Here is a 20,050-nt window from a genome sequence, read left to right on the forward strand (position 1 = left end):
TTTCCAATATTAACATACATTGAAGCCATTGAAGCCATTGGCCATTGAAGCAAAATGTGTGCCATTGAAGCCATTGGCCATTAGCCGGAAAAAAAAAGATGCCTAACAAAAAATAGCCATACTTGGAACTCTCCACATATTTATATGATTCTTGCAACTACTCCATGAGAACACCAGGACAACTCTCATTTTATGGCTTTTTGATTATCAATTGATCATAGTTCCTGAGATTAAATTCTCCTTCATATATCGGCATTCTAACTGTTGTTGTCAGGCTAAAAACAACTTGGATAGATCTTTTCCATCACATAAATTCACGAACAGTAGAAGCCTTAAACAGGTCAGTTTCCTTGAAATATGAAACATACTTTTATCTTTGAAAGAAGAGGCAAAGACAAAAAAAGTATCATCTAAGAAATCAACTTACTTCATGAGTAATTAAAAGAAATCCGCCAATCAATTTTGCCAACCCTAATGCAACAATTTTCACTGCAAAAGAAAGTAATAATTACAATAAAGTGTAGAGAATAATGAACCTTTGCCTCCGGGAAAATAAAGGTAAGGAAAAGAAAACCAAGAGTGTCATCAACATAATGCTAGTGTTTTTCCAAAATTGAGTAGAAAATTATAACGAATGGTCGGTTAGCAATTTCATTTATCTACCTAATTCTTTCCAGACTAAGGAGACCTACATTCTTTATCATGGAAGTAAAAACAATTATTTTAGCAGTGTATGAATTTAGTTAACACTACAATGTGGGATGAATGTGCAACATAACATAGCAAAACTATGCAATGTATTACTAAATAAAATTTTCTAAAATTACCAATCTAATTACTTAATTGAACAACACAATAATAGATAGTTGTGAACTTACCACCAAGATCTCATCCCACCAGAGTTAACTCATTTTTAAGTACACCTATGTGTACCAAAGAATTAATGATGTGCATCCTATGTTACTCCATAAGCATATTTAAGAATATGACACTTGATGTCAATCATGCTCCCCCCAACCCCCCCCCCCCCCAAAAAAAAAAGGTCGACCTAATTACTCTTGAAACTGAGATAAGGATATTGATCTTGAAACTTACATGTTGAAACGTCAGCACCAGCTGCTGATGACACAACAGCCAGGCTAGTAATTGATTCATTCAGACCTCCATATACAATGCTTTTTAGTATATCCCAGTCATTGCTTATTTCAGTATCTCTGGCAGTTTGCTCTGCTACATTAATCCGAACATCTGAATGTGCCAACACTTCCGTAGTACTTGTTTCTGAACCTTGAATTATTTGGTCACTTTGAGAAGTTATTTTATTAGCATCAACTCCTGCACGAACAAAAACAAAAGCATAGAGATGCTGTCACTTCGAACAACTTCAGATAAAGTTCAAAGCAAATAAGGACATAGTCGGTCATCATAAGTGTTGTATATGCGCTTAAGCTACACTCAGATAATTGTTTTCACAATTTAGCATTTTACTCTTCATAATTTTCAGGTTATCAAAGAAATTTACCTGAGTCATCTTTCATTCTGACATCATTATCATTAACTCCATCGTCAATTAACTCTTTGATCTGTATCATAGCTTCCGAAGTGGATATGGTCTGAGTGGAAGGATCCTGTAGTTCTGGCTGATCCTCCGTCTGTTCTTTGTAACTAACTCTGGCAGTTTGCTCTGCTACATTAATCGCAATATCAGAATGCGTCAACACTTCAGTAGCATTTGTTTCTGAATCTTGAATTATCTGTTCATTTTGGAAAGTTATTTTAGAAGCATCAACTCCTGCATGAACACAGACAAATGCATAGAGAGCTGTCACTTCAGACAATTTCAGATAGATAAAAATACAAAGCAAATAATGACATAGTAGGCCTCGTAAGTGTTGTATATGCTAGCTTAAGGTGCACTCAGATAATTGTTTTCACAATTTAGCCTTCTACAACTCATAAATTTCAGGTCACTAAAGAAATTTACCAGATTCGTCCATCATTCTGAGTCTGACATCATTTTCTTTAACTCCAGCATCAATTGACTCTTTGATCTGAAACATAGCTCCTAAAGTGGTTATGGTCTGAGTGGCAGGATCATGTAGTTCGGACTGATCCTCCATGTGTCCTTTGAAACTAACGCTAGAAGGTCCACTAAGCCTGTCATTGCTTATTTCAGTATCTCTGGCAATTTGCTCTAATACATTAATTCGAACATCCGAATGTGCCAAAACTTCAGTAGTAGTTGCTTCTGAACTTTGAATTATCTGGTCACTTTGAGAAGTTATTTTAGTAGCATCAACTCCTGCATGAACAGACGAAAGCATAGCAAAGATGTCACTTCAGACAATTTCAGAGATATATAGTTCAAAGCAAGTAAGGACATAGTATGTCATCTGTCATCATAAGTGTATATGCTGAGCTTCAGCTACACTCAGATAATTGTTTTCACAATTTAGCCTTCTAGCATTCATAATTTTCAGGTCATAAAGAAATTTACCTGAATCATCTCTCATTCTACCATCATTATCTTTAACTCCAGCATAAATTAACTCTTTGGTCTGAATCATAGCTTCTGAAGTGGATATGGTCTGAGTGACAGAATCATGTAGTTCAGGTTGATCATCCATCTGTTCTTCAAAGCTAACACCAGGTGGTCCACTAAACCTGTCATCGCTTATTTCAGCATCTCTGGTAGTTTGCTCTGTCGCATTAATCCGAACATCTGAATGTGCCAAAGCTTCAGTAGCACTTGCTTCTGAACCTCGAATTATCCGGTCAATTTGAGAAGTTATTTCAGTAGTAGCAACAACTCATGAATGAACAAAGACAAAAGCATAGAGAAGCTGTCACATCGGACAATTTCAGATAGATAAAGTCCAAAGAAAATAAATGAAATAGTATGTCATCATAAGTGTTGTATATGCTAGCTTAAGCTACACTTGTCTAATTGTTTTCACAATTTATCCTTTTACCATTCATAATTTTATGGTCATTAAAGAAATTTACCTGGATCGTCCCTTACAGTGATTTAAAAAGGCGCTCGGGCGAGGTGAGGCGAGGCCCGAGCGCCTCGCTTCATTTCCAGGCGACGCCCTTCAAAGAGATGTCGCCTGGGCGCTTGCCCGAGCCCAGGCGCCGGGCGCTTTGGGCGAGTGCCTGGGTTAAACCAGGTGACCGAACCAACGTTTGAGGTCTGGTGACTTCCCTAATATCAGCGTGACTTCCCCAACCCTAACCCTGCTCGCCGTTGCTGCTGTTGCCGCTCTCGATGCCGCTGCTCGCTGCTACCGTTGCCGCTGCTTAGCTGCTACCGTTGCCGCTGCTAGCTGCTATCGTTGCCGCTCCCACTGTCGCCGCTCACGCTCCCACTGCCATTGCTACTGTTGCCACGGTCTTCGCTTGCCCCTCCCACTGCTGCTACCGTTGCCACTGTCTCCACTCGCCGCTTCCGCTGCTCGCTGCTGCCGGTGCCACTGTCACTGTTTGCCGCTCTCGCTATCGCTGCTGCCGCTGCCACTATCATCGCTCGCAGCTGCCACTCCCGCTCTTCTCAGTCAACATCCTCGGTCTTCCGACTCTTCCCTTACACTCTTCTCCTCTTTCGATAGTATACTGTTAACGGTATACTGTATACTAGCAATAGTATTTGTATTTATTAGATTAATTTAATAGTATATTTTTATTTATAAAATTAAATAATTATATTTATTAATTATATTATATATATTTTTATTTTAGTGCCTCACTTCGCTCAGGCGAGCGCCTAGCGCCTCGGGCGTTTTTGGACCTTAGCACCTTTTGGCGCCTAGAGCTTTTTAAATCACTGGTCCCTTATTTTGACATTTTTTACTCCAACATAAATTAACTTTTTGGTCTGAACCATAGCTCCTGAAGTGGATGTGATCTGAGTGGCAGGATCATGTAGTTTGGATCGATCCTCCATCTGTTCTTTGAAACTAACACTAGACGGTCCACTAAACATCTTATCTAGAATCATTCAAAATATTAGCATTTTGGATAACAAATTTGCATCATATACAAATTAAATATGATTGTGGTCAAATAAGTTATCCAGCTGAAGAAAAGTACACGGACAAGTTCAGATACTTGGATGAAATCATCATATGCACATAAGTGACAAAATATTTCTACAACTGCTGAAGAAGCAAGCAAAGGTTATGCATAGGAAGATTAAATTTTATTGCTAATTACTTAAGTTGACATAAATGTCAATTATTTGCTGGTCATGAGAAAATATAAGGTAATGCATAGCACAAAGATGAACAGGTAAAAAGAATATTAAGAAGAAATACACTGTGTTACTAACTACATTTTAAGTTACTGAGAAATCTACCAAAACAAACAGAAAACAAAGATGTGAGTATTGACCATGACTAGCTCGGCAAATTTCCATCAATTACAACAAATTTGAGAAACTCCAAACATTTTTCAATGATGAGCTCCTAAATTTACAATTCCACATGTTTCAATATAGTCATAGAACTCAATTATAATAGACAAGAAAATATTATTATGGACTAAAGAATAGGTGCAGAAGCAAAGAGCCAAAGAGATGCATCACAGTCTTCTAACTAACAAAAAATGGACTTAAGGCATTTTAATCACATCATCCATCCGTGTTTAGATATTTCACATCCTTATATAAGTGCACGTGTAAAACCCTAAAAAACAATTAGAATTACAAATGCAGAATTAGGATCCTTTCCAGTTGGTATGGTGCAGTTCATCCCCAACACAGCTGTCCATTCACCCTTCAGCCATTCATGGGTATGCCCCACATGGCAGGATGGGCTCCATCCATCCTGTCACATCTAAGGGCTAATAGAAATGAATCGTTAAGATGAGATAATGGCTGGAAAATTGGAAAAATAGTCTATACAAATTGGATCCATAAAAAATTAGAGAGGACAACTCTACAAGTCCCTGACAATTAAGTTGAGTTTAGGACTTCACTTTTATTTAAAAAATGAATAAAAAATCATAAATGTGACATATAGACAAACAAATGTTAACCAGATGAGATATCGCCTTAAACATCAATCAGGAGAACAGGAAATGCATGCTAAGTTAAAGATGGCAAGATAAAAAGCTTTTCTTTTTACAATGTCATCAAGAGATATGAATCGTCAGGCATTAATTTGTGAATCTCAATAACTGAAGATGCAAGATGTAGTTTATAGATTGAATTATTTGCAAAGCTCAAATATTCATATTTTATAATATTCTACCATATATATTTTTTTACCATTCTACCATATTACTCAGAGAAGGCTCAGCTTTTATGACTGACTACAAAAATTGAAGGTTGCAGTTACACGATTACAAGAATTGAAGCCGCAGTTATACTCTAAGCTTGTTGCTTGATATCATATAAATAAAATGTCTTGAAGCATGTCAACAGCTATAAGTCCATGTACCCCTTCTTTTATGCCTAAATCTCTTTGGAGTACAATATCATATCTGCATCAATTACTGCAGTGGCAATTCCATGATTGTCAAGTTTTCTTCCTGGTACAGTTGTACCAATGTTTTGCTTGTTTATCTGGAAATCATTATTTTATGAATTCCCACTCAAAATAACTATTGTAAGCATGGTTTGCAGTACCGGTCCATACCGCCCAGTACGGGCGGTACGTACCGGTCCGATAGACTTTCGGTACGCGAACCATATGTTACCGTTCCGACACTGTAGCAGTACTGTAGAACTGTAGCACTGCTACAGTTCTTGGCACGCCTGAATATACCGCTCGGTACACCTGGGTGTACCGAGCGGTATACCATACCGTACCGGTACCGAGAACCTTGATTGTAAGTAATCAGGATCAATAAGATATTGAAGATTACAAAGTACAAACAATGTTTTTACACACTTAAAGATAGATATAATATTTTCTATATTTTCATATGTGAAGCATCACTGGATTTGTTTTATAATATTTTCCATATATTCATACCAAGCAGCACTGAATTTGTTTATATACAAGATCTGAATGGTTATTTTTCTAGGAGAGTTGCACTAGTCTCAAGTTTCTGCACTTCCCAGTGAGGATGATGTTTCCCTGATTTGTTTTCCTTCTACAGTGGTTGGGCCTCCTGTGTATACAAAGAAATGCATATAGACACTTACTTGTCATAATCTTTCACATTTAACTGATTATAGAGCCATTTAGGAAGATATATAATATTGGCAGGGATATGGAAGAAGCTGCAAACTGTTGGTTGCCACTAGTGAAAGATTGTTGTGATGTAATAACATGCAAGACACACTAGCAGGCAACTAGTGAAATTGTCTTTTTTTCTAATATTATTCAGTGCATATATAAGTGATGACATTAGTGCTGATTATAAGTATTCAAAAAATTAATTACTTGTAGGCATCATTTTCTCCTTTTATGAGTTGATTTAATACAAACAGAATAAGTGGTTCTCTATTTAACAAAGGCAACATGAATTGATAATGTCCATGGAAGTTTCTGGGTGAATTCTTAGCTCGCTGGAAACCATGCAGGTGCAACATAATTCAAAACATATAAATTCAACAGTAATTTCATACGAAAAAGTACTAGGAAACATAAAAACTAAAAGATTCTTGATTCTTGTTGTATCCATGACATATCCATGTAAGATATTGATATTCATTGGACACTTCCTAGCACAATGATAGGCATTTAAGACATTACAAAACATGTATTAAAAAAACATATCTACACTAGAAACTATATATATATATATATATATATATATATATATATATATATATATATATATATATATATATATATATGTATATGTATATGTATATATGTATATATATGTATATATAAATATATATGTGTAGGGTTCTCAATTTCGATGTGTACTGCCTAGTACGGGTAGTACATACCGGTTCAAGAGATATTGGTACCAAGGCGTATAGACCGGTACCACCCTGGATTTCGACCGTTACTGAGGTGTACCGATCAATATGCCTTGGCATGATAGATGAAAATATTTTTAAGATTTTAAGGTGTACCGTTGGTACAAACCGGTATCCAAAACTTTGTTTTCTAGGGAAATCGCTCTTGTCTATTCACTATACTTTTTTTTTACCTGGACATTTGTTCTGCCTTCCCTGCTTATTGTAAAATGTTATAGCAACTATTATTAATTATATGGGTCATTTTTTGGGTCCTAAACATAGAGAATCATCATATTTATGGAAATGTGTGGAAACAATTGAGGCTGGTTTATAATTTCAGTAAAGTTCCTTCTTGCAGTTACCTAATGCACGCAAGTTACGCAAGTTAGGCTGCTTATGAGCTTTTTTATAGAAATATCATGATTTCATGTATAATATGCAATCTATGTCTTTTCTATTTACTCAAACTGTACAGACAGCATACTCATTTAAGTGGATCTGCCTTTGTATTGGTTTATATGTTTTTCTTATGCTGCATTGTAAAGGTTTCAATACTATAAGTTATCAATTTTGTAAGGAATGATATGGTACTTCCTGCCTTTTCTAGGAATGGTCCTTCGGCATTGAGATCCAAATTTCCTTTAGCTCAAATTCTCATCTTAGAAATTGGAATGAGTCATGAATTAAATACTATCTTACCTATTATCCAAGATATGGTTTTAACATTGCAATTTGATCATTATTAATAATTGTAATTTGAGAAGTACCAAATCTTCATTTTTTTTGGTACAATGGCAGCTGGTCATGTTCTTTTCTGTCCCCTTGGTGATCTTGATATTTATCGTTGACAGTGTTCTGTTAGGGTGTGTGTACTACTATATCAGCTATCTTCATTCGTTTTCTATGATGAACCTACTTATGTTGATGATGTATTCATAGATAAATTAAAATTTTGAAATGTTCTTTCTGCTATATCGACCAAGATGTTGTGATCAGTAATTTAGATTGTTGCCTAGAGTTGTACAAATTACTGCAATAATCATCAATATGCAGCTAGACTTGCTAGTGAAACAATTAAACGTTTCAGATTTACCAAGTCTAAAAGAATATACAGTTTTTATTAACAAATAAATAAATAAATACTTATCGGTATTGATCTATAAGGTCCAGAATTGGTCCTTAGTCAGACTGGTAATACTGGAGGTCTGTAAATCCATCTATGATAGTATTATGGACCTTTAAAATTAATTTGTTATTCAACCTCTAATTCAAAAACTCATGTAAAAAGAACTATAAATGGGTATAGATAAATTAATAAGCTTTATTGTGAGTAAAGTTTGATGTACCGAAGCATACCGCTTGATACGGGTGGTACATACTGGTCCAATAGAGGACCGGCATAGGCGGTATATTAGTACACCCTAGTATACCATGTGTCGATATGCTCGATATGTACCATACCAACAACTGATCAGTATACCGATACAAACCGGTAATGCGAACCATGTTTATATGTATGTATATATACATATATATATACATATGTATATGTATATACATATATGTGAACTGAGTATTGATAATAAGAATATTATCCTTAATGTTTCATATAAGTGATTGAAGTGTTTCTATGAATATTGTTCAGGGAAAGCATTTTTTTTAATACTGTTAGTATGTTGCTCGTGCAAATGATTATTATGCATCTCATGAATTGCACATATGATGATCATATATTGTATAAATTGTTCAAATTTTATCTCCATATATGTAATACTAGAAAAAATGACACATATTTATTTAATTTCCATATCCATGTTATGCTTTTGTTTTATTAAATTAGTTATCCCTACAGCCCCACTACTTAAGGAGATAAGGCCACATAAGTTGATCTTTCCCAATTCCCATACAAGGCTGCATATAAAATTAATAGTAATGACTATAGACCAACCTAGTTATATTCCAATATTAATTTCTTAGTTCACTTTAGAATAACAAACCTATCATTCTTTTGAGAAATGATTTGAGACTTTAAAAACTTCAAAGCACTATGCAGAGTTATGGGAGGTGATTCTTTCTTCTCCTTTGTATGAAGTCATCGACTCTTCTAGCAGTGGTATAAGATTCACTGGGCTTTAAAGCTCCTAACAACCTTAGAATGGCATAAGATTCACTCCAGCTTTCATCAATAATGGGTATGATGAGCAATGTCCACATCCCCAGTTGTGTTTTTTTATCAACAAATTTACAGTAAACGAATATATGATGAAAGAACATCAAATCCTAGCTTCATAACAATTGACTAAAGAACAGTAACTAACTAATATAGGAAAATAATATAGTCTTAAAGAGACAAAACTGTGAAAGCTATCCACAGAGTCAGATCAATTGACCAAAAGGGAATTACAAAAATAGAATTTGCAAGAACAAGAAATATTTTTTGGGACCATCAGAAGTAGTTGAAGGTAATTAGGCAAACCATATCCATGTTTCAGAACTAATGAGAGATCCAAACCCAACTCAGAAATTCATCAAGAATATGTAGCTAGAATGAAAGAAGTTTGTTCATTTAATAACATGACCAAATTAAATGGCATCTCAATTTCCATCTGACACATAACACAAAAGGTAAATTTAAATGGAGGCAACAAGTTAATTTCTTTTATTTTGTGGGATTTACACTAATTGCCAGTCACATGTTTTACCAATGCAACAAGTTAATTTCTTAGCATGATAGATCTAAGTTATTTGGATGAATTTAGACCAAGTGTTCGCTTCATAAATCATAAAAAGATGCAATAGAAACACACCTGGTTCGCTTTCTTTCGTTTTGCTTCTATCCACTTTAAAAATAGAAGAAATCCAATTTATCTTCTTCTCGGGCACTTGCTCTGAACTTTGCACATGAGTATCCTTTCCTTTCTCAAATATGTGAAATATGTTAAAACCACCCTCTGTTCAGAATACAAAGAGAGCAACCATTATATCCATTTCCCATCAATTCAAGGTTGAAGCTAATAAGTTAAAAGCATGCATAGTACTTAAAAGTTAAAACTTAAAACCATGATTTTCCTTGCTGCATCATGACCCTTGCCAGTGCAAAACTGACTTAGTATGAGCCACAATGTGAGGATTGTGCCCAAAACCTATATGTAAGAACATCGTAGAATATCTGTATATTACAGGAGTGGTAATTTATCACCATCACAAAGCAAAAGGCCACTACAGGCTATCTATCCTAAGAACATCTGATTTTTATACACTTTGTTAGATACATACAGAGGCAGAATTAACAGGTACAAACCTGTTGGACTGAAAAAGCTGACACGTGATAAACACATGAATACATCTGGTTCTGGTGGATCAGTTAAATGTGTCAACCTGAAACAAATTCAGTATCCAAAGCGCCATATAGTTGTTAATGCACTTTCTTTGATAGCACATCATGTTGAATTCCTCTAACTGACCATTTCCTTTTGTGATGCATGAGTTACACCTAGGACAGTACAAATCATGGTTTGCAGTACCGGTCCATACCGCCCGGTACGGGCGGTATGTACCGGTCCGACAGGCTTCCGGTACATGGACCGCCTGTTACCGGTCCGGTACTGTAGCAGTACTGTAGCACTGTAGTGCTGCTACAGTACTCGGCACGTCTGAATATACCGCTCGGTACATCCAGGTGTACCGAGCGGTATACCGTACCGTACCGGTACCGAGCCCAGGTCAAAACTCCGGTATGGTACGGTATTACAAACCTTGGTACAAATCATGTGTATCTTGTTCCTCTAATATCCTCTCATGATCAAACTCTGTCACTTTCAGTTTACTAATTTTTGTACCATAATATGTTCATGCACTGCTATTTCATCTTTGCTTTCAGTCATTCGCCATGTTTTCATAATAACATTGTGAATTTGACCCATATTCCATCTTTGTATCTATTAAGACATAATTTGCTTTTTCAAGGTCCTTTTGATCATTTATCAAATGAGATTTAAAATCTGATCTTCCATTGGCAACTTCTTGAGAATTAGCAATCTGATCATCCTGTTTGGGGCTTCATTCCACCAATTTCAACTGTGACTGCAGCATGGGCTGCCATATATTGTACACTAAATTTGTTAATATTGATGTTACAGGTAACAGTAGCTATAAGATCATAAATCAAGGACTGCAGTTTTGGCTGGTTCAGCTCGCACCTACCGATATATACCAGTTGGAGCCCATACAGACACGGACCACCCCTATTTTGGGCAATCCATTTCGGTCTATTAATGAAGAAAAAAAGAACTTCAAACTTGAATTAGAGCTTGCATTCTCTTCTCCATACGTGCGGAGCTCCATGAGCCACCATCGTCATCCTCCTGCCATCCGCTGCCACTCCCTCCCAGCCAGCCACCAACATCAACCTTGGATATGCTTCCTCCTCTTCCTCCATCACCTCTTCTTCTTTCTCTTCTACCTCCTTCATCTTCTTCTTGTTCCTCCATCACCCTCTTCTTCATCTTCGTTCATCGCCTCCACTTCCTCCTCTTTCTTCCTCTTCCTCTTTCCTCTTCCTCTTGTTTCTCCACTGCCTCCTCTTCCTCCACCACCTCCTCTTCTTCCTTCCTTTTCCTCCTCCTACCTCTTCCTTCTTCCTCCTCTTCCTCCACAGCCATCTCTTCCTTCCTCTTCTTCTTCTTATTCCTCTTTGAGTCTCTAATACATGCCGGTGTACCATATATCAGCACCCAATACTGGTTGGTATGTGGTATGTATTGGTCCAACCTTCAAATAAACAACAATATAAAGATTCACAAGATGAAAATTCTGGTTTCTAGTAAGTAGGAAAAAACAATGATGAGAAGTTTCTTTTGGCATTAATGAGCATCAAAATGATGAATATTCAACTTTTTGTCTTATGATATTCAACATTGTGCCTTATGATAGACACAGACTGCCTTTATCTGCTTCTCTTAGACTTAAGAAGATCATGGACATCGTATTATCTCCTTGCACTAAATTCATATAATAGAAAATTAATGTATCTTTATTCAATGAGACAAAATGATTCAAGCAGTCTTAGTGATTTGACATCCATCATCACTTGATAGCTACCTTCATGATTCCAAATATGATGTCTATCAGGACCAACTAATGGGAAGGTCCAAGTGCAGTGAGACACTTCCATACTCCTTCAGCCAAAGAAATAGAAAAGTACCCATATGCAACGTTTGTTGTACCGATGCGTATCGCCCGATACGGGCGATATCTACCGGTCCGATAAGATACTGATACGCAGATTGTCGTCTACTGGACGGTACTGGTCACTTCACCTAATATCAAGCGATATAGGATCTGTACCAGGCAGTAACGATTGAAATCCGACCATTACCAAACTATACCGGTCGATACACTCAGATTTCGACCGTTAACGATTAAGGGCTGAGACTACCCTATTTAAAATGGTCAATTTAACTGTTTAAAGCTTAGAATAGATATTTTAAACCCTTTCCTCCGTCCTCTTTCAACTCATTTCACTCTCTCAATCTCTTAAATTCTCATAAACTCTTTTTCACTCGCATCTCTCTCTTATTCTCACATTTTCACTCTCCTAAACTCAACAAAGCATACGTTATATCAATACATTGTCGTGGGATCAATTTTAGGATTGGGTCCGACAAACATATCATATTGATATAGAGATACATAGGATCGAGGACCCCGATCCACTGCCCGTGGAGTCTCGCCATTCTTTTTTGTGGTAGAACTAGGTATATTCATCGATTAATTACTTAATTCATTTGAATTTTAAAATTTAAGTTATATAAAAAATAAATTATAAAATTTAAATAATTTTCTCGTAGATAACTCAATATTAACATAAAAATGATCTGGAACGAACCATAAAGGTACTCCTCAAAGCTCAAAAAGATATATGACACTATTCTTCCCTAATTTATATTAGTTTTGCTAAAATGATACTAAATTTATATTTATTTCTAACTTAAAAACCCTAATCTAACTATTTTCTATTTTTAGATATTTTTAGAGGTTTTTTTATGATTTTGGGCGTATCGTTGGTATGCCCCAGCATTCCGTCAGTACGCCTCGGTATATACCATATCGAGTAGGGCTCGGCACGTCGGTGACTTAAGAGAACTACTCTAGAATGAAAAAGAGAAAAGCGAGCAATTGTATGTTTCACACAGTGATTTAAAAAGGCGCTCGGGCGAGGCGAGGCGAGGCCCGAGCGCCTCGCTAAACTTCCATGTGGCGCGCTTCAAAGAGGCACCGCCTAGGCGCTCGCCCGAGCCCAGGTGCTGGGCGCTTCGAGCGAGCGCCTGGGTTAAACCAGGCGACCGAACCAGGATTTTAGGTCTGGTTTGGTCTCCGGTGATTAGTTGGTTCAATCGAACCAACTAAAACCGATATCTGCTGTCGCTGCCCAACCCTAAAACTGCTCGTTGCCGCTGCTGCTGTTGCCGCTCCTGCTCCCACTGCCGCTATCGCTACTCGCCGCTGCCGCTGCCTCCTTACACTCCCGCTGCCGCTGTCTCCTTACACTCCCGCTCCCGTTGCCGCTGCCTCTTTTCTCAATCAGTAGACTCAGCACCCCCTTTATACTCTTCCTTCTTCTCCTTCTGTATACTGTTAATATTGTTAGGTTTATTTGAAATTATTAATTTTCAATACTGTTAATAGATTAATAATATATTATTTTGATTTTAATACTGTTAATTTTTATTTATTTGAAATTATTGTTAGGTTTTAAGATAAATGACAAGTGTATATAGCAACTCAATAGAGTCTCCAATGGCATCAAAAAAAGATCCTGCATGGAAGCATAATTATCTGAAGGATCCGAAAGATCCTAATGCAGTGACTTGCATATTCTGCGATAAGACTACTAAAGGTGGTATTTTTCGTGCAAAACAACATCTAGTAGGAAATTTCAAGAATGCAGCAGCTTGCAAAAAGTGTCCACCTGATGTAAAAGAAGAGTTGCTAAATTATATAAATGAAAAGAAGATACAAAAGAATGAATCTTACGGAAATTTACCAGAAGATAATGTTGAACATCTCAGGGATAAAGAAGAAGATTATTCTATGAGTATTAACCCAAGTGGGAAAAAAGTATACAACAAAAAAGGAAAAGAAATTATGAGTACTAAGAAGGGTAAAAAAAGACCGATGGATCTATATATATTTCAAGGATCCTAGAAACAACAAGGGCAAGCAGGAGGCTCAAAATTTAGACAAACAAATATAAGTGATGCTTGTGATAAAGAAATAAGAGGAAGAACAATTCAGCAATTGCTCGCTTCTTCTATCAGGCTGATCTTCCCCTTAGTACAACTCATTTAGACAGTTTTAAGGATATGATTGAAGCTATTGGAAGATACGGTGCAGGATTAAAACCTCCAAGTTATTATGAGATGCGAGTTCCATTATTGCAAAATGAGTTGAATTATACAAATGACTTACTAAAGGGTCATAAAGAATTACGAGCAACACATGGTTGCTTTATTATGTCAGATGTTTGGACTGACAGGAGACGCAGGAGTATAATTAATTTTATGGTTAATTGTTCTTTAGGGACTATGCTTGTAAAGTCAATAGATACTTCATCTTTTATAAAATCTAGAGACAAGATATATGATTTACTTGACAACTTCATGGAAGAAATTGAAAAACAAAATATCGTTCAAATCATAACCGACAATGAAAGCAACTATGTATTAGTTGGTAATATTCATCTTTTGAATTTGTTGATTATTTTATCTTCAATTAAATGTGTTAAACTCTTAAGTCTTATCATTTTTGTTATCCTTTATCTCAGGTAAATTGTTTGAAACAAAAAGACAACACTTGTATTGGACTCCATGTGCAGCACATTTTATTAATTTAATGTTATTAGAAAGATCTTAGACATCAAGAAAACCTTAGAAAGGGTAATTTTTATTGTTGGATTTCTTTATAATCATATTGGGGCTTTGAATATGATGAGAGAATTTATAGGGAACAAAGAATTAGTGAGATATGGTATTACCCGATTTGCTACTTCATTCTTGACATTATAGAGCATGCATCGTCAAAAACATAATCTAAGAAACATGTTTAACTCTAAGAAATGGGTGACAAGCAAATGGGCAAAAGAAGCAAAAGGCAAGAGGGTTGTTGATATCATCTTAATGTCATCCTTTTGGAATCATGTAGTTTATATATTAAAGGTAATGGGCCCTCTTGTTCAAATCCTTCGGTTGATGGATAATGAAAATAAGCCTGCAATGGGATATATTTATGAGGCTATGGATAGAACAAAAGAGATGATTAAAATATCTTTTAATGAAAATAAAAAAAAATATGAGAAAATTTTTACATTCATTGGCGAAAGATGGAATTGTCAACTTCATCGTCCCTTACATGCAGCAGGATATTATTTGAACCCTGAATTCTTTTATAAGATTAAATATGTTGGGTTTGATGCAGAAGTTTTGGATGGGTTATATCAGTGCGTTGAAAGATTAATTCCCAGCCTTGAGGTTCAAGATAAGATTATTCATGAATTATCTTTATATAAAAATGCCGAAGGTCTTTTTGGAATTCCAATTGTCGTTCGATCCAAGACAACTATGTCTCCAGGTATTAATAATTTGATATAATTAATTTCATATATATTATGTTACTATGTTATTGCTAATAATAACATAAATTTTGCAGTTGAATGGTGGAGTCTATTTGGAAATTCCACCCCGAACTTACAGCAATTTGCTATCAAAGTACTTAGTTTGACATGTAGTGCTTCGGGTTGTGAGCGAAACTGAAGTGTCTTTGAGCATGTAAGGATCACTAAATATTTTTGTTTTAATTTATTTATTTATTTAGATAGATGTATTAATATATTTTTAAATTATATGACATGACAGATTCACTCGAAGAGAAGAAATCGATTGGAACATCAACGATTGCACGATCTTGTTTACATAAAGTATAATCAAGCTTTGAAAGCTCGTTATGATTTGCAAAATAGATTTGATTCAATCTCATTACAAGATATTGATGATTCAAATGAGTGGTTAGTAGGAGAAATGGGTACTAACTTGCAAGATGCCGAAGACGGGCTTGTATTTGAAGATGATAGATTGACATGGAGAGATGTGGCAAGAGCTTCAGGTGCTGAAGAATTACAAACATATACAAGACAAATGACAAACAGAAAAATGAGTGCAAAAGCATCAAGCTCGGCTCCTGCTATTGTTGAAGACATAGAGAATGAAACATATCTTGATGAAGAGGAAAGAGTCGAAGGACAAGAGGAAGAAGACGAATTCAATGAAGATGATTTGTGTGAAAATGACGATAATATTGATTATGATGAATGACTTTGATGTAAAATTTTATTGTTTTGAATTTTAAAACTTTTTGTTAATGTGACATTATGATTTTCTTAATTTAATAGCATATTTTTATTTAAAAATTTAAATAATTATATTTATTAATTATATTATATATTTTTATATTTTAGCGCCTCGCTTCGCTCGGGCGAGCGCCTAGCGCCTCGAGCGTTTTTGGACCTTGGCGCCTAGCGCTTTTTAAATCACTGGTTTCACACTCTATTTCTTATATTTTAAGCCTAGTGGTTGTTTGTAAAATTGATCACAATACTACATGTAGTTATGCATTTTTTTTTTAATGAAAGCAAAATTCTAAATGATTTCTTCTGACTCCCATAACTTACGAACATCTCATTCTTTGCAAATAAGGTTCTCTACAATGATATTATATGTAAGGTTTGTAATTTCGTATCATACCGGAGTATCAAGATCAGCTTGATACGGTATGGTACGAGTATACCGAGCAGTACGCTCTGGCGTGTTTATGTGTGTGTGTGTATATATATATATATATATATATATATTATAATAATAATAATAAGGGCCACGTCGCCTCGTTTCTTCTCCCAGCGAAGCCTCGGTGACGTCGTTGCCGAGGCTTCTTCTCCCCGCGCGGATGAGAAGTCGCGGACGATGCCGAGGCCTCGTCACCTCAGACGAGAAGTAGACGACGTCTCATCTACGACGTCCGACAAGAGAGGGCAGCGACGGATCGGGATCGTTGACGGAGAGCGACCCCGGATCTCCAAGTTCTCCCTTTTCTTCTCCCTCTTCTTCCTTCTCCCTCGGCTAATACCGCCCTGTAGCGGGCGACGACAATCAAAATCGACTGTCACCGATCGATTTAGCATGGAGACGGGGCGGAAACAACCCCAATCGACGGTACCGCCCGGTAGCGAACGATCCGTGTACTGCCGACAGTATCATTCGAAATTGAAAATCTTGATTATATGGTACCGTGAACAACAAATTCAACACCAAGTCATTCAATCTCAATTTCATTTAATTTCAGTACCTTGATTTTATTGAAGGATATCTAATTTCAACATCTTAAAGAGGTTAGTTGATTGTGCAATCAGGACTTTTTGCACAAACCACCCGATTGATATTGTTAGACTAGACACGACAAAACAAAGGCAAAGAACCTAATGCCATAATGAAATAGTTGGTAATGTCTGAACTAAGAAATTCCGTACTTTAATTTGTTCAAAGTAGAGCTCAGATGCATTTATAAACTGCATGCTAAAATGTGAATGAAGTTGTATAAAAGAAATATACATACTTGAAAAACCATGGCATAACTGATTGGTGGTTAATTAGACACTAATTGTAGATGGTAGAATGCATATATCTCCATAAGAGATTATCAAGCAAAGCAACTTCCTATTAGTCATGTCGGATGCACAAGAAAATAACCTAATAGTCACATCAATGGCTGAGAACAATTATCACACAATTAATGTAAAGACCATTAAGATAAAGCAAAAGAAGTTAAATAAGATGGCAAGATTTATAATAAATATTCATATCTCCTCTTCGGGATCAGATCGCAATCTAGCAAACCTCTCTATAAAAAAATTGCATTCATCGGCTCGTGTGCGTCAGAGGATCTCATCAGATGAGGAAACAAAGAAACAGAGATTATTAGGGATCCAAGGGAACCAACTCGCCCTTCCCCGGATACTGATCACAGAACCATTCCGAAAAGGATTTCTGACGAAGAGATTCACGATGTGACGACTGACATCCGAACATTGAAATGGAAGACTGCCGAATCCCTGACGCGTCAACATGAATCCGACGCCGCAGCATCGAGGACAAAAGATTCAAGAAGAGAGAAGCAAGACGATATCTGGTTGACATGATGGAATGATACCCATACACAAACCACTCTTGCATGGAGATCTAAAGGACCAAAAACACTCGTTAAACCCTGCCGCCAGAATCAAAATCAGAGGGTTCAAGAAGAGAGAAGCAACAACAATATACAAGCCATTCTTCCATGTAGAGTCATGTCTCAAAGATCAAGAAACTAACCTACCGCCAAGATCCAGTGGCGTTCTCCCATCACAACAAGAAATCCGATCTAGGTGATAAAAGCAAGATGATAGACTGCATGCAGCAGCAAGAGAGAAGAAAACCCCATGATCGCTCGAATCTCACCATTCCCATTCCCAGGGAAGAATGAGGACAAGGAGAGGATCAAGAACGGGAACGAGCGAGCGACAAATAACAACAGAAGAGGGTTTCGAGGAAATCGATGCTTTCTGTCTTGGCATTCTATACTCACTGCGCCAGGGCATCATCGTCATTTCATAATTGCCCATTTTTCTTGGTTTCGAGAACCAAAAATAGAAAACGGAATAAAGACGCGAAGAGAGACGGCGAGGCTATACAAACCTTGGTCCTCGTCGTAATAGACGCTCCTCTGCTCCGCTTCCCCGCCGCCGCCTTCCTCCGTCTCCGGAGCAGCTCCACGGGGCGTGTCCAGCCCACCGTTCATCTCCTCCAACTCTTCCTCCACGTCCTCGCTCTCCATCTCCATGCCTCTTCTCATTCCTCCTCCAACTCCAAAAAATAGTCCACGCACACCTCTCTCTCTCTCTCTCTCTCTCCTTCGGAAAGCTTGCTGCTGCCTTTTAATTGCTGCTCCATCTATCGGTCAAAGAAGCATCAACGTTGTTAGATCTTGTAGAGTTCACCTACAACATTAATACTTGGGTGTTATTGATGTGCGTATATATGTCTTGGGAAATTAATGCAAGATATGTTAGTCTATATCATGACCACAGAGATGGGTAGTCCATTTCACAGCCAGGCTTATTTAAGAAGCCAATCAACGGTCCATGTGATTTGAATGTCTTTGGAGACTGGGAGTTGACACAAGCTTCGACTTAAGTGTGTGTGTGTTTTTTTTTTTTGCTGTTGTTTATTGCAGTGATAATATGGTCAACAATTTTTATTTTATTTTTGTAAGAAAGCGAACATGAGAATGGTAGTTTAGAGCATATAATTTGCACAGCTCCATACGTCAGCAATTATATATGTTCTGTGATTGAATCTTGTACTCATCATTTTACAAGAAACATATAAATTATAAATATTAATTATATATATATATATATATATATATATATATATATATATTCTATTTGGATCCTCCAAATGTGCCAATATCGTTGGCATATATCTAAGATCTCCAGAATATCATTTCTAATTATGACTGAAATTAAAATATAAATTATCTAAATATATTTGCACTATTCGTAGAGAGTTTCTAAAAGATATTACTGGAAATTATAGTCTTAACCAACAATTAATTTGTTTATGATGTTTAGTAGAGATTAAATAATAGTGACAAGTATAATTTTGGGGTAAACAAACCAAATACAAAAAATTTTCTGTTTGGAGGGATGCATTTATGCCTAAGAAAATAATAATGTCTCGGCCGAACGGTCTCGACCCGAGCCAATGTTAGCCAACTCAAAATTTTGGCCCATATATTTCATTTATCCAACGTATGTAATCATGATGATTAAAGATCCATTCATCTGTTGAGTTGGAACCCATTAATTCAAAATATTTTAGTACCCAAATCATATAATAATAGAATAATCAAAATATTCATTTGTTCAATTTGAATAATTGACTTAAAAAATATTTTAATACAAATTAATGATAGAATATCAATTCAAATCTCCTTCCATCTTGCGACTAAACTTAGATATTTCTTAAAAAGTTACAATTTTTA

General features: G+C 36.3%; 1 protein-coding gene across 6 annotated transcripts in view; it reads right to left on the minus strand.

Annotated features, from left to right (window-relative positions):
* Positions 1–18,872, minus strand: part of LOC103989917 (uncharacterized) — a 25,754-nt gene extending 6,882 nt beyond the window's left edge. For 4 of the 6 annotated variants that reach the window (XR_010488216.1, XR_010488214.1, XR_010488215.1 and 1 more), the window contains exons 1-7: positions 18,700–18,872; positions 9,727–9,870; positions 2,498–2,755; positions 1,985–2,302; positions 1,523–1,792; positions 1,096–1,335; positions 428–489 (exon numbers count right to left, since the gene is read on the minus strand). Coding sequence is in view for 2 of the 6 variants with exons in the window: in XM_065115181.1 (XP_064971253.1) it covers positions 428–489; positions 1,096–1,335; positions 1,523–1,792; positions 1,985–2,302; positions 2,498–2,755; positions 9,727–9,870; positions 18,700–18,856 (1,449 nt within the window). In the remaining 4 variants the exon portion in view is untranslated. Of the gene's footprint in view, positions 1–427; positions 490–1,095; positions 1,336–1,522; positions 1,793–1,984; positions 2,303–2,497; positions 2,756–9,726; positions 9,871–18,336; positions 18,534–18,699 lie in introns of those variants that run through there. The other 2 variants (XR_010488217.1, XM_065115182.1) reach the window with 2 other exon arrangements.
* Between the last annotated feature and the right edge of the window lie 1,178 nt (positions 18,873–20,050).

The sequence above is a fragment of the Musa acuminata genome, chromosome BXJ2-6 (assembly GCF_036884655.1).
Source record: "Musa acuminata AAA Group cultivar baxijiao chromosome BXJ2-6, Cavendish_Baxijiao_AAA, whole genome shotgun sequence".
Classification (NCBI taxonomy): domain Eukaryota; kingdom Viridiplantae; phylum Streptophyta; class Magnoliopsida; order Zingiberales; family Musaceae; genus Musa; species Musa acuminata.